Source organism: Myodes glareolus, chromosome 9, assembly GCF_982192425.1.
Source record: "Myodes glareolus chromosome 9, mMyoGla1.1, whole genome shotgun sequence".
NCBI lineage: Eukaryota > Metazoa > Chordata > Mammalia > Rodentia > Cricetidae > Myodes > Myodes glareolus.
In genome coordinates, this window is record NC_142034.1 from 98,807,050 (window position 1) to 98,819,933 (window position 12,884).

At 43.5% G+C, this 12,884-nt stretch overlaps 1 protein-coding gene across 16 annotated transcripts in view; it reads left to right on the plus strand.

The window, feature by feature from the left end:
* Rbfox1 (RNA binding fox-1 homolog 1) overlaps positions 1-12,884 on the plus strand; it is a 1,977,377-nt gene that overhangs the window by 745,561 nt on the left and 1,218,932 nt on the right. For all 16 annotated transcript variants that reach the window (XM_085694597.2, XM_087910815.1, XM_085694591.2 and 13 more), the window contains one exon: positions 2,596-2,658. In XM_085694597.2, coding sequence (XP_085550723.2) covers positions 2,596-2,658 — 63 coding nt within the window. The remainder of the gene's footprint in view (positions 1-2,595; positions 2,659-12,884) is intronic.

Genomic DNA, 12,884 nt, shown 5'->3' on the forward strand with positions numbered 1-12,884 from the left:
CAGCTCAGAAAGAGAGAAGGATGTGATCAAAGGGCCAGAAGAGGAATAACATAGCTGAGTGTTAGCGTAAATAGGTAGACCACAGGAAAGAGAGAACATATGGGAAGCTTGAGACTGAGTATAGGAGATAATTGTTTTTAATAAGTAGGAGGATGCGTACAAATTTGCATATGGAAATGGGAGATACAAAGGGTTCAAGGTGATTCTACTCTTCCTAGAAATCAGACTGTCTTTCTACTTAGTTCAAAAACTGCTGGGATTTGGCTGTTCACTCCTGAACTGTCTCAAGTGTTCTTCAAGGATCATGTTCCCCTAGTTACCTTTCATCTTCCAGATCTCAGCTTCCTGCCAAGTTACTTTCCTTTAATTTTTCTTTTTAGATTTAGTAATTTCATTTCATGAGCATGAATGTTTTGCCTACTTGTATATATGTGGGTTGTGTGCTTGCCTGGTGCCCTCAGAGGTCAGAGGAGGGCACAAAGGTCAGGAGAAGGCATTGCATACTATTGAACTCAAGTTAGGAATGGTATAAGTCACATGTGTTCTAGGAGCTGAACCAGGGTCCTCTGCAAGATCAATACGTATTCTTAACTGCTGAATGGCAGTGTGTGGGGTCAACAGTAGGATCTTTGTGAATTATTGGGTGTGAATGTGAGGAAGGTTGGGTGGGTGTAAAGAGGGATGCAGGAATAAACAGATGCATGGATGAATAGGTGGTGAGTGTTTAAGTAGAAAATGTGTAGATATGTGGATTGATGCACGGGTGAATGGGTAGATAGATACATGGTGGATAGACAGATGAGTGGGGGATGGGTAGGTGACATACACCCCTACACACACACACACACACACACACACACACACACACACACACACACACCACGGGAAGATGGACTGGTGCATGAGCAAACAGATGGATAAATGCATCCATGTGGGTAGTCAGATGGTATGAATAGATGGAATAGATTTGTGGGTTGGTGGATGAGTGGGTGTGTTGGGTAGATGAATGGATAAAAGGATTGGTGAGTGGGCATGTGATTAGGGGAGTGAATATGTACATAAAGATAAATGCATGGTTGAATGGGGCAGTGAGCAGTTATGTATATGCAAGCCTAGTAAGTGGATGGGTGGGTGAATGAGTGGGTAGTTGGATAGATGAATAGGAAGTGAGAGTAGATATGAGTGAGTGGGTGGATAGATAGATGCATGCATGGATGGAAGCTTGGATGGATTCATGTTTTTTGAGGTGGATAAGTATATGGATAGATGGATGGAAGACAGACAGATGAAGGAATAGTCCATGGACTGATGGATAAGCAGATAGACGGGTGGATGGGAGATAAACATGTGGAGATAAACAGGTGCATGCATGATGGAAACTTGGGTGGATTCATGTTTGTTGGGGTGGATAGGTATATGGATAGATAGTGGAAGACAGACAAATGAAGGAATAGTCCTTGGACTGATGGATAAGCGGCTAGGCGTGTGGATGGTAGATAAACGTATGGAGTAATAGTACATGGATGGATGGATAAGTGAGTCGATGAGTGGGTGGATATGCATATGTGTAGGTAAGAGGAGAGATGGGTGAATGTGTGGATGAATGGGAAAACTGACATTTGTTCATTGGTTTATGCAATTTCACATTGGCTAAAAAATGTTACCTAAATAAAACCATGAAAGAAAAGGAGGCTACCCGTCCTTTATCACATCATAGCTCTGTATATTCTCAGTTATTTCTGTTTTTCTTCTTTCTCCCCAACAGGGTTGGGGTTAAAAAGAAATTTGGAACTTCTTTAAATTTAGCTCCGTTCATGAAATCCATAATATTAGCCCTGAATATCAACTACTCTAATTTCCCTGAGACTGTGTAGGGCCTGAAAATCACAGTGTCAGAGAGCAGCAGAGAATGTCTCCAGATTTGGTGATCAAGTTCGAGTCTTTATGCAGTATATCCACTCACAGTCTGAGCCCAGTGGTGTAGGGTGTAGTAGGAAGCTGTTTGTTTGTTTTCCCGGCCACTGAGACTCCCAAAATAATCACACAGAAACTATGTTATTTAAATCACTGCTTGACCAATCACTTAAGTGTAGAGCTAGCTAGCTCTTACATCTAGTATTTAACCCATTTCCAGTATTTTATATTTCACTACGAGGCTCATGGCCTGCCAGCAAGGTTCCAGCATGTCTGCCTCTGGCAGCAGCTTCATGGCTTCTCTTCTGACTCCACCTTCTTTCTCCCAGCATTCAGTTTAGTTCTCCCCACCTACCACTGTTCTATAAGCCACTGGCCAAAACAGATTCTTCATGAACCAATGGTATTCACAGCATACAGAGGGAAATCTCACACCACAGTGACCTCTCCTGAGATGCATGCTGGAGGATGAAAAGATTTAATACACACATTAAGGAACCTAGTGTTTGTTTTCCTATTGGCTTCACCATAGTAAGCTTACAATGCAGTCAGGGACTCTTTTAGGAGCAGCTAGTGCTAGGCTAGCTGAAGCGGCATGCATAGGATAACAGAAATGGCATTCAAACGCAGCTCGAGCATATGGATCCTCTTTCTCATGTTTCCTCCTCCTTTCTTCTCTAGGAAACTGCTCAAAGACCTCATGAGAGTGGGACTCCCAACTTCCTTGATCAGGCTCAGCATTCAGTAAGTGCAACCCATTTGCAGTGTTCCCTGTGTAAATGTGTCTGTATCTTTGGTCTCATTTCTAGCAGGCTGTCTTCTGCATGCCACACAGTTTCCACAGAAACCTCGCTGTGTGCCTGCTCTCTCCGTTTGACATTGCTGTGTTGGATTCAGAGGGAAGAATGGAACTTGCTATGTAGAGCATCCTCCCAGCTCTGCCTCCCAGCCCTCCAGTGAATGTGGGGCAGGATGTACATGTCAGTGGGTTAGCCTCCACTGGCAGAAATGGAAAGTTCATGTAATATACACTTTGCTTTTGTCTGCTTCCTGTGGTCTACTCAGAAGGGGAGAATGTGTCACTTTCCCTGGTCAAATGACCCTGCAGTACTGCAGAAAGAAAACCCAGCACACCGATCTGCTGGTGACTATGAAGCTCCAGAGACTTAAAGACAACTTGTTTTGTACTTTTAGAACCAGAACCTGTGGGCACAATATACAAAACTACCGTAGAAGAAAAATCTGTGCTTTAAGATACAGGGCAATGTTTTAGAAATTTCAATTGTTTTTACCCAGTAATTATTTTCCCACTGTCTTCCTTTGCCACTGCACATAAGAACTTCATTTTGGTGAGGCTAGTAGCATTTTCCCCCAATTTCCCCACATCTTTTTTTCCCCTTCAGAGGCTAGGACCTCAAGAAATCACCTTGGGTTTTCCTCTGCAGTAGTTCTGCTGGAGAATAACATGTTTGGGGAATAAAATTGTTATCATTTAAGGAAGACGTGAAATCTCTCAAAGTTTCAGAAGGGTGACTAAGGAACTATTTGTTTTTCTAGTTGTGGCTCTTCCTCACATTACTTAGCATACCCTACTTCCGAGGGTGCTAGAGTCTAATATGGTTCATGAAACATCAGCCCATGTCAGAGTGAGCAGGTGGAACCGGAGACCAGGGAACTCTGCACCAGTGAGGAGCTAGCTGATTACAAGGACACTTTTGCCCAGGGTAGAATTGCCTGGCAGCATTTCTTGCTGTGGAATTTACATATGCAAATGCAGAGTAGGAGGAGACAAGGAGAAGCAAGCTTCTGACAGTGTTAGCTTTTACTACACCAGAATGTCTCCATGTCGCCCTGATCAGCTAAAGCTTGTACCACACAGGGGATTAGAGCCAGACTTTTGTTTCTAATCGTAAAGGAGCTTCCGTCTCTATTCCCTAGCTGCCATATCTATCTTGTCAAGCATTTCAAGTCCTCTTTCGGTATTTCCTAAAAACTGTGAGAGGTTTCTTAAGTAAAAAGGAGCCGGGGCTATTTGGTATTTAGTCTGTTCAGAGCTATAGAGCATCAAGTTAAACCTGCCTATTTCTTTATCTTCTTCCAAGTAGCGTCCTTCTCCTGTTCCCTTCGCTGTGCTGGGATAGCAAGCAAGAGATAAGAATACGAAGTGTTCAAGGATGGAGTTTTAGGAGAAACATGACCCTCTCTGCCTTCGCCTTCAGAACACGATACAAATTGTTGCCTCTCAGAAATGAACTCATGTTCAGGCCATATGATGGGGCTGGAAGTTGCTGACCTAGGGGAGGCTGTGGTCCCTGAGATAATCAATACAATGGTGTATGACACTCATGTTATCTCTTTATGGAGATGACATATCCTACCTACAGCCACAGCTTAATGAGGGAAAGAAATTATTAGTTTACTGATCGTTACTATGTACTAGCAAGCAGATATAATTTCAAAAAAAAAAAAACCAAGAGACAGGGGAAATCTCTTTGTGCACAGATGCTGAGGATTGGTGTTCAACCACTGGTCATCTAAGTTGCTTTCCCCGAGACTAGAGTGCCTGTGGTATTAGAAACTTCGGTCCACTTCCAAGGGCAGGAAATCATTCGATTAAGAGGAGTTGAGTTCTGGGAGGTCCTTTGGTTCCTAGGTGGACTGGTTACATTTCTGGTTGCTCTGATCAGCGCCCAAGAAGAACAGCTTTGGGAAAGGAGGGCTTGGTTCAAGCGGGAGGTTACAGTGCATCGTGGCAAGGAAGGTGTGGCAGTCAGAGGGTAAGGTAGCTCTTGTGCTGGATCCACAGTCAGGAAGTAGAGGGCAGTAATGAATGCCAGTGTCCCACTAGCTTCCTCCTTTTATTCAGTCTGGGACCCTGGCCCGTGTAATGGTGTCACCCACATTTAGAGTGACTTTTCAAACCTCAATTAATCTAATCTAGAAACACCCTCAAACACATGACCAGAGATTTATCCCCATGGTGATTCCAGATCCTATTGAGTTTGAATTTGGTATCACACTTGGGGAGCAGGCACCCTGGCAGCAAGAGTAGCCCATGTCCTTGCACCCTCGGGTGCTCTTCTCTACTAACATGGGATCCATGGCTGGCTAGGAGACTGTCCCAGCAACTTCAGGAATCTAACCAGGGATAGCCTATTTGTGGCTTGATCTGTATGCCTGACTTGCCTACTAACCTTGACACAAATCTCAAATCGAATGTTTCCATTGGCTTCAGAAATCACTTGTATTCCCTTCTTCCAACGCTGGTTATCCTTTGATTTTTAAGTTTTCTCAGGACCTTTCTTTGGCATTTGCATCCTTTGTATATAATTGGTCAATGCACATGGTGTAGAAAGCTAGTTCCTATGAGCCAATGTCTATTTTCTGTCTTTTTTACATCCCTGGGTGATGTGTTTGCTAAACACAATGTCATGGGAAACACATGCTAGCAGGCTCATTGGTTGAACTTAGGCCTCAAAGCAATTTCCTACAACTTGTAAATTTAATGTCTAACAGAAGGTTTCCTTGACCTCTCCCACCTGTCAGATAATGCTTTCATGTGTGCTGTGTCACAGTTATTAATCCATGAATTAATTAACAGGGAAAAGTTATTTTAATGTTTCCTTCTCTTGATTATCAACTTGATTGGATGGAGAAGTATACAGGAGATTTGGAAAGCAAGTCTCTGGCAACTGTGTCCTTGAGGGTGTTTCTGGATTAACTAAGGGAAAAGACCCACCTGAAGTTGGTGGCACCTTCTTTAGGCTGGGGATCCAGACAGAATAAAACAGAAAAGAGAATCTCTCTGTCTCTCTCTCCCCCATCCCCTTCCACCATGAAGTAGCTGTTGCTCTCCACCCTGCCCTCTCTCTATAATGGACTGAGCATCTGAAATAGTGAGCAGAACTATTCTCTCTCTCTGAGTTGTTTTCTGGAGTGTTTGTCACAGCAACAAGACAGTGACTAATTCATTCAGTCTGTCACTTCAGGCTCCAAGTTGAAGCCAAAACAAATTTTATTCATTCACCCAAGACACTACTTGAATCTTCTCAGGGACTTGAATCTCATCCTTCAGTGATGAACACAGTCTTATTCTCCACCCTGCAGCCAGGAGATGAGGGCACCTTTGCTCAAAGCATCTTAGGAACTTCATTTATAAGCCTTATGTCACCATATTGCTTAAGCAAGCAAAGCTGCCTGTTGGAGAAGGTTTCCTGGGTACTTTCTAGGCCTCTACCTTTTGCCGGATCTCACCCAACAGACTGAACCTGCGACATTCCCAAGGAATGATCATTACCTACTTAGTTGTTCAGAAAGCTATGTTTTGCATGGTTTACTATCTCTCTGTGAACCACTAAAATCCCTTGCATTCCAGCCAAGTGGATTGAGCCCAAGTCCCTATCATTAATTATCTCGGATACACTTCTTTATTCTTTGAATTCATACTTCTAATGATGTAGTCTCCGTTTCTTAGACTGTTGTAGGTAATAGTAGTAATAGAAAAAACAACTTTAAGTTGATCTCCAGGATGGGAGATTTGCTCCCTGGTCATACTTTAGTATGAGAATCTTGATGAGCTAGGCAAGAGTCGAAGAGTGTGTGTGTAGATAGGTTGTGAAACAACAGTGAATTCCATCAGGAAGTTGAAAACTGAGTAGGTTGGCTGGACAAGGGAAGAAGTCAGTAGCCATCAGTTGGTATGGCAAAGGGAAAAGGAAGAAGGGAAAAGGAAAGGAAGAGAAGAGGAAGGGATGAACAGAGGGAGGAAGGAAAAGAAGGAGAGAAGGAAAAGAGAGGGAGAGAGAACACAGCAGAAGAAAGACATTCCTTTAATTGACGGCTGGACAGGACTGATCAGATGACAGGACTGATTTCAACTGCAGTAGTACATGGCTTCTAGAATAACCAGAAAATGATGCCCTCTTGATCACTCCCACACTTTGACACTAACCTTCTAGCAACAGCCTCCAGTTGTTAACAGTTCCCTGTGGGCCACTCTCTTCTCCCAAGCTTCTGCACAAGTAGAATTTTCTCAGGTTTTCTTTTGCTACCATCCTGCATGAATAAAGCACTTGGAGTCCTTTTTGATTGGATGTGCATGTGAGAATGGCGCGTGAGGGGGAAGACAAGAAGTAGGAAAAGAAGCAACTATTTTGCATAAATTTCATCAGGAAAGGAGAAAGTATGGAAGAGGAGAAAGTAATAGGAAGATGCCATGGTTTGTATGTTCCAACACTTCGTCCCATCTGCTGTGCTGTTTGGGGGAGTGTGGGCCTTTGGAATGTGAAAGTCTAGATAATTGGAGGTAGCTTTTGGAGGACACAGCCAAGCTTGTTTCTATCTTAATTCTTTGTCTTTGCTTCCCTTTACTGAGATGTGAAAAAGCTGCTGTATCTTCCCAATTTCATGAAGTCATTCACTAACATACATTGTCCACCATGGTGGCTCTTAAATCCTACTGTCTAGTCTGAGCCAACACCAACCTTTCTTATGCAGAACATCTGTACTCTTGTTCATCGTAAAATGTGATCATGGGGTCCAATGTCTATCCTGAAAACCAACTTAGTATTTCTGTCAATTTATCTGTAACAGACAAGCAACTAAAGAGTGCATCATGAGGAGGGCTAAACAGACATTGCACAGAAGCATGGACTAAAGGGATAGAGAAGTGCAGCTCTTTAAACAATAATCCAGAATGAATTCTTTATCTTTTAAATCACAGCTTGTCGGATATTTGGTAACAGTGAGGTGGAAAGTACCTTAGGCAGCAGGCTTATAGCAGAGTAGATTTCAAGACCAATGTTAGAAAGGAGCAAAGCCTGAACTGGCACCTCATGGTCTGTCTTATTAATTTTCCGTCATTTTATCCCTTACAACTCTGCCTTGATACTCATGGTTCATCTTAGATACACACATTCACCATCTGTGCATGCATGCATGTCTGTGTGTGTACGATTGTAGGGCATGGCTGTGTGTATAGAAGACAGAGACAGTACCAGGTGTCTTGCTCTGTTCCTTTCAAACTTACTGTGATGTGGGATTCGCCTCTGTATGCTTTGAATATCATTGGTTAATAAAGGAACTGCTTTGGATCTATAGCAGAGCTATAGGGGAACAGAGCTAGGTGGAGAAAACTAAACAGAATGCTGGGAGAAAAAGGGCAGGGTCAGCAAGAAGCCATGTCACACCGCCAAAGACAGAGGTCAGTTGGAACTTTGCTGGTAAGCCACAGTCACATGGCGATACACAGATTACTAGAAATGGGTTAAATTTAGATGTAAGAGTTAGCCAATAAGAAGTTAGAGTTAATGGGCCAAGCAGTGTTTTAAATAATATAGTTTCTGTGTGGTTATTTTGGGGCTGAACAGCCAGGAACCAATAAGCGGCTCTCCTCTAACATTACAGTTTGATACAGAATCTCTCATTGAAACTGGAGCTAGCCAATGTAACTAAATGATTAATCAGCAATTTGCAGGGATCTGCATGATTCTGATCATGCCCACCAGAGTACTAATGTTTGTCATCATTTCTGGCTTCTTATGCAGTCACCAGGGATTTCCAATCCGTGTCTCATGCTTGTATGGCATGAACTTTACCAACAGAACCATCTCCCTAGTGCTGTTTAGTATCTTAATTGCTACTCACAATTCCAATGCCACAATCCACTTCCCCAATCTATGCTACATGACCCTTAACATCACATCAGACTAACAGGTCTTCATCTTAATAATAGAAAAAAAGGAATTAGGGGTCAGTGATCTTTAACTAAGACCCTTCTCACATGGACTTCAGAAAATAGACAAGAAACAGAAAGTATGCCACCGCAGAGGTTGGAGGGGAACATCATTAATGAGTGACCATCAGCTGTCCCTCCTGGTCCTGTGTGGTTACTGAAATGAACCCCTTTTCTCCTGGACATGAAGCTGAGCTGGGTAGGTGTATAACCCATCCAAACACAGCCACTCTGCCTACTCTCTACTCTTTTAATAAACTACCATTGCTGTGTTTTGTTCTTACTCGCTGCATTAGAGAGTTACAAGACCGGAAGCCAGACCTGTATCCTCAACTACTGAGAATAAGTCCAACCTTTCTGTTTATCTTCACTATTTATCACGTCCTAATCAGGGGACCCAGGGAAAATGTCAGCTCAATATTTTTGCTAAATCCCTTCACTTAATCTAAAGATAAGGTCACTTGCTGCTTTCACTCAACTTGGTACTGTTGGTTGTTTATTTAAAACACCAGTAAAACTGTAGGCATCTGTGGAAATTGCAAAGGACCAAACCAGGACTGAGTGTTAGGCCTGTTAATATGCCATGACAACAAGGACCATTTTTTTAAAAAAAAAATGGTAAAAGGTTACAGATCTCTTGAAATTTTGAGAATCTCCAAAGCAAACAGAGAAGAGACCTCTGGGGTTTTGATGACTTGTTTTGATTTCAAGCATGGCACTAGTTTCTCTCTGGTAGACAATTATTTCTGTGTCCTTACCTCTGAAAGTGATAGTACCTCAACTGCAGGGAGCAAGTGCAGATTTTGACACAAACATATTGGGAATCAAGTATTGGTTTCCATTTACTATGATTAATAGAATTCTATTTTTTGTATGTGGGAAGGGGAGCTGAGGTGGGGTATCATTGGCTTAGGCTGGGGCTTGCTCTTTAGCCAAGGATAACAAAAGTTGTTGTTACTACTGATTGGAACCCATGGATCACTGAGAAATGATCCCACCCTGCCAAGTGGCATATGTATACATGTGTTTATATGTGTGCATACATGGTTGTGCATAAATTCATCATGTTGGTTGCCTATTTGTAAATGTATGGCATGCATGTGTACATGTCCATTGTGTGCACGTGTGCACACATTTGTGTAGAAACCAGATGCATCTTCCTCTTTTATTTTCCGCTCATTTTCTTGAGATAGGGTCTCACACTGGATGTGAATCTTTCTGATTTGACTAACCACACCTCTGCCTCCACGAGCACTGGGATTACAGATGTCACTGCCACACCTGACATTCACACAGGTTCTGAGGAGTTGAACTCAGATCCTCATACTTGCGCAAAAACTGCTTTGTCATTGAGCTGTCTTTCCATTTAGGATGGCTAATGCTCACTGGATCTCAGTGTTTCCATGTTAAGGAAGAAAGAAGTTACTGAACTGTATTGTGATGCAGGTCAGCTAGCTAAGCCACTGAGATGTCATGTTCTGGTAATGCCTCCTTCCTTCCTTCCTTCTTTAGTTCCTTCCTTCCTTCCTTCCTTCCTTCCTTCCTTCCTTCCTTCCTTCCTTCCTTCCTTCCTTCCTTCCTTCCTTCCTTCCTTCCTTCTAAAATAGCTAAGGGAATTTTAGTGTCGGATTCTTGCTGAATGTTGAGGATTTCACAAGGATTGGGCATGAAGGAGAAGGGTTTTCAACCATGATAGAATTTTCAGGAAAATTTTTTTAAGCAAATCAGTCCAGGCTCTCTTAAGTGTCATTGGCTGCCCTGTCACATGCATTGACAGTCCATGAGTTTTGCAGTGTTGATTTGAAATGTCAGTCTCCTGTTGAAGACTTGGTCTTCAGTGGAGCAATGTTCACAGGTGAAGCTTTTGGTAAGCCTTTGGATCATGAAGACTTTGACTTTTCTCGTGGATTGAGCTACTGATAGGCTCATAATGGGATGGTCTTCTAGGAGCTCATCCCAGGTCATGGAAACAATGGAAGAGATTGTTGCCTTGAGGAACTGCTGCTTGTTCCCACCCTTTCCTCTCTTCCCTTTTTGGTTTCTATAAAGTGAGAAGTTTTTCTTTCTTATGTCCCCCCTACCATGGCACTCTGACTTGGTACAGGCTTATCACAATGGGTTCAAGTGAGCATGAACCAAGATCTCAGGGACTGCGAAATCCAATGAACTTTTCTTTCTTTAAGTGGCATCTCTTGTGTAGTTATTACAGTGGTGCAAAGCCAATGAACTTGAGGATGTGTGCAGCTTGATCTCAGCGGGGGGGGAGAAGGCCAAGGTGGTTCCCTAACACGTGCGTATCCTTTTCTCTCCTTATTAGGTCCTGACTTTCTCCTTTTAGAACTAGCTGACATTCCCCCTGGGCCTCCCTCATACTTTCTGAAGGACATGGCCCTCTCAGGGTTGCCTCCTCCCACAGCAATGACCATTTGTGCTTCCCAGGGGCAGACTCTCCCCCACCACTACATAAACCTGCAGGCCCTGCAGAATCAATGCCCACTTACAGCTGCTAATGCATTAATAACAGAAACGTCCCTGGCCATGACCTACCTGAATCATTACCCACCGATCATAGGAGGCAATTTCAAGCAGATTGACTTGCGATCAGTGTCCTCCCCGGTGTCCATGCAGGAGGACACATGGCTGCCTTCACAACCCCTGAGCAGATGGCCGGAGCACATAATTGCTCGCCTCAGCCGGTGTGGGTCTGACTCCAGGCTGGGGAACCTCCATGTCTTGCATGCAAAACTGAGCTCTCTTATGCTGGGGCTCTGCTCCAAGTCCTTCAGCCTTACATTTCAGAACTTTTCAGAATCGAAGCTCTCACTGACCTTCCTCATGCTGGTTTTGAACTTAATGCACAAGCAATTCTCTGGAGATGTTGAGGAAATGAGGCTTCAGTGCGTCTGAATAACTCAACACATATGGCTGTCCTGCAGCCACTTGTAAACACTGTCCAAATACACGGTCCAAAGCTGAGGCTACTACAGGCATCTACCATTAAGATTTTGCCCCAGTACATTTTCCCATCACCTATAATCATAACTGTAGGCCTGGGAAACTGGCTCTGTGGGTAAAGTGCTTGCCGCACAGGCTGAGGACCTGAATTCAGATTCCCAGTGTCCACATAAAATCCTGGTAATCAACATGTACCTGTAAGCCCAGTACTGGAGATTAGAGACAGGCAGATGTCAGTGGCTGGCTGACCAGCTAGTGTAGCTGAAGCATCAGCCTTCAGGAGCAGTGATAGACCCTGCTTCAAACAAAAACATTGGGCTGGTGAGGCGACTCAGTGGGTAAGAAAGGCAATTGCTGTCAAGCTTGAGGACCTGAGCTGACCATGGCCTACATAGTAGAAAAGAACTAACTCCCGAAAGTTGGCTGTCCTCTGACCTTTGCATGCACACAGTGGTTCTCTCTCTCTCTCTCTCTCTCTCTCTCTCTCTCTCTCTCTCTCTCTCACACACACACACACACACACACACACGGGAGGGGGCAGACAGACAGAGAATATGAGATGAACAGCACTCACAGAATGAATGGATTTATACCTCTATGCCTGTTCCAGCTATCTTTCTCTTCTCCATCCTCCCATGACATCCTTTAGTCTATGGGATGTTGCCACTCACGTTGACAGCACACCTCCCCAGCACACTTCCTTATTCACATAGAAGTAACCCCACAGACCCACCTGGGCTGTGCTTTATTCATCTCGGCATTCATCTGCTCATCAAGTTGATAATCAAAATTAACTATAGTAGTTAAAGAATACAAATCTTTGTGAACTTGGCCATGTTTTTAAATGGATGATTCCAGTACATAGTCAGCTCATTGTGATCTGGGCTTCTGACATTTTTGACTCTTACCCATATCTTAAGAAAATTGATGCAAGCCCTTTGTCAGAAATTTACCTTCAAGGTACTACAAGCAAGCAAGTAATCACATCAAAAGATCGCCCAATATTCTATCATGGATTAATGTCCAAATATTGATGGTTCTTCAAAAAGATCCTCCTATCTCTACCTTCTCAGTGCTGGGATTCAAGCATTTGCACCATGCATGGCCTTTTCCATGAGGGCTGGCAACTGAACCCACACATTCATAGCTGTCAGAGCTACTTCTCCAGCCCCCTTCCAGCATTGCTTCCAAGACAGGTGCCTCCTTTCATTGTGAATCTGTGGTTGATGCCCATCACCTTGGCAATAGTAAGAAGCCTCTGGTACTCAAGGACCTGCTGGTG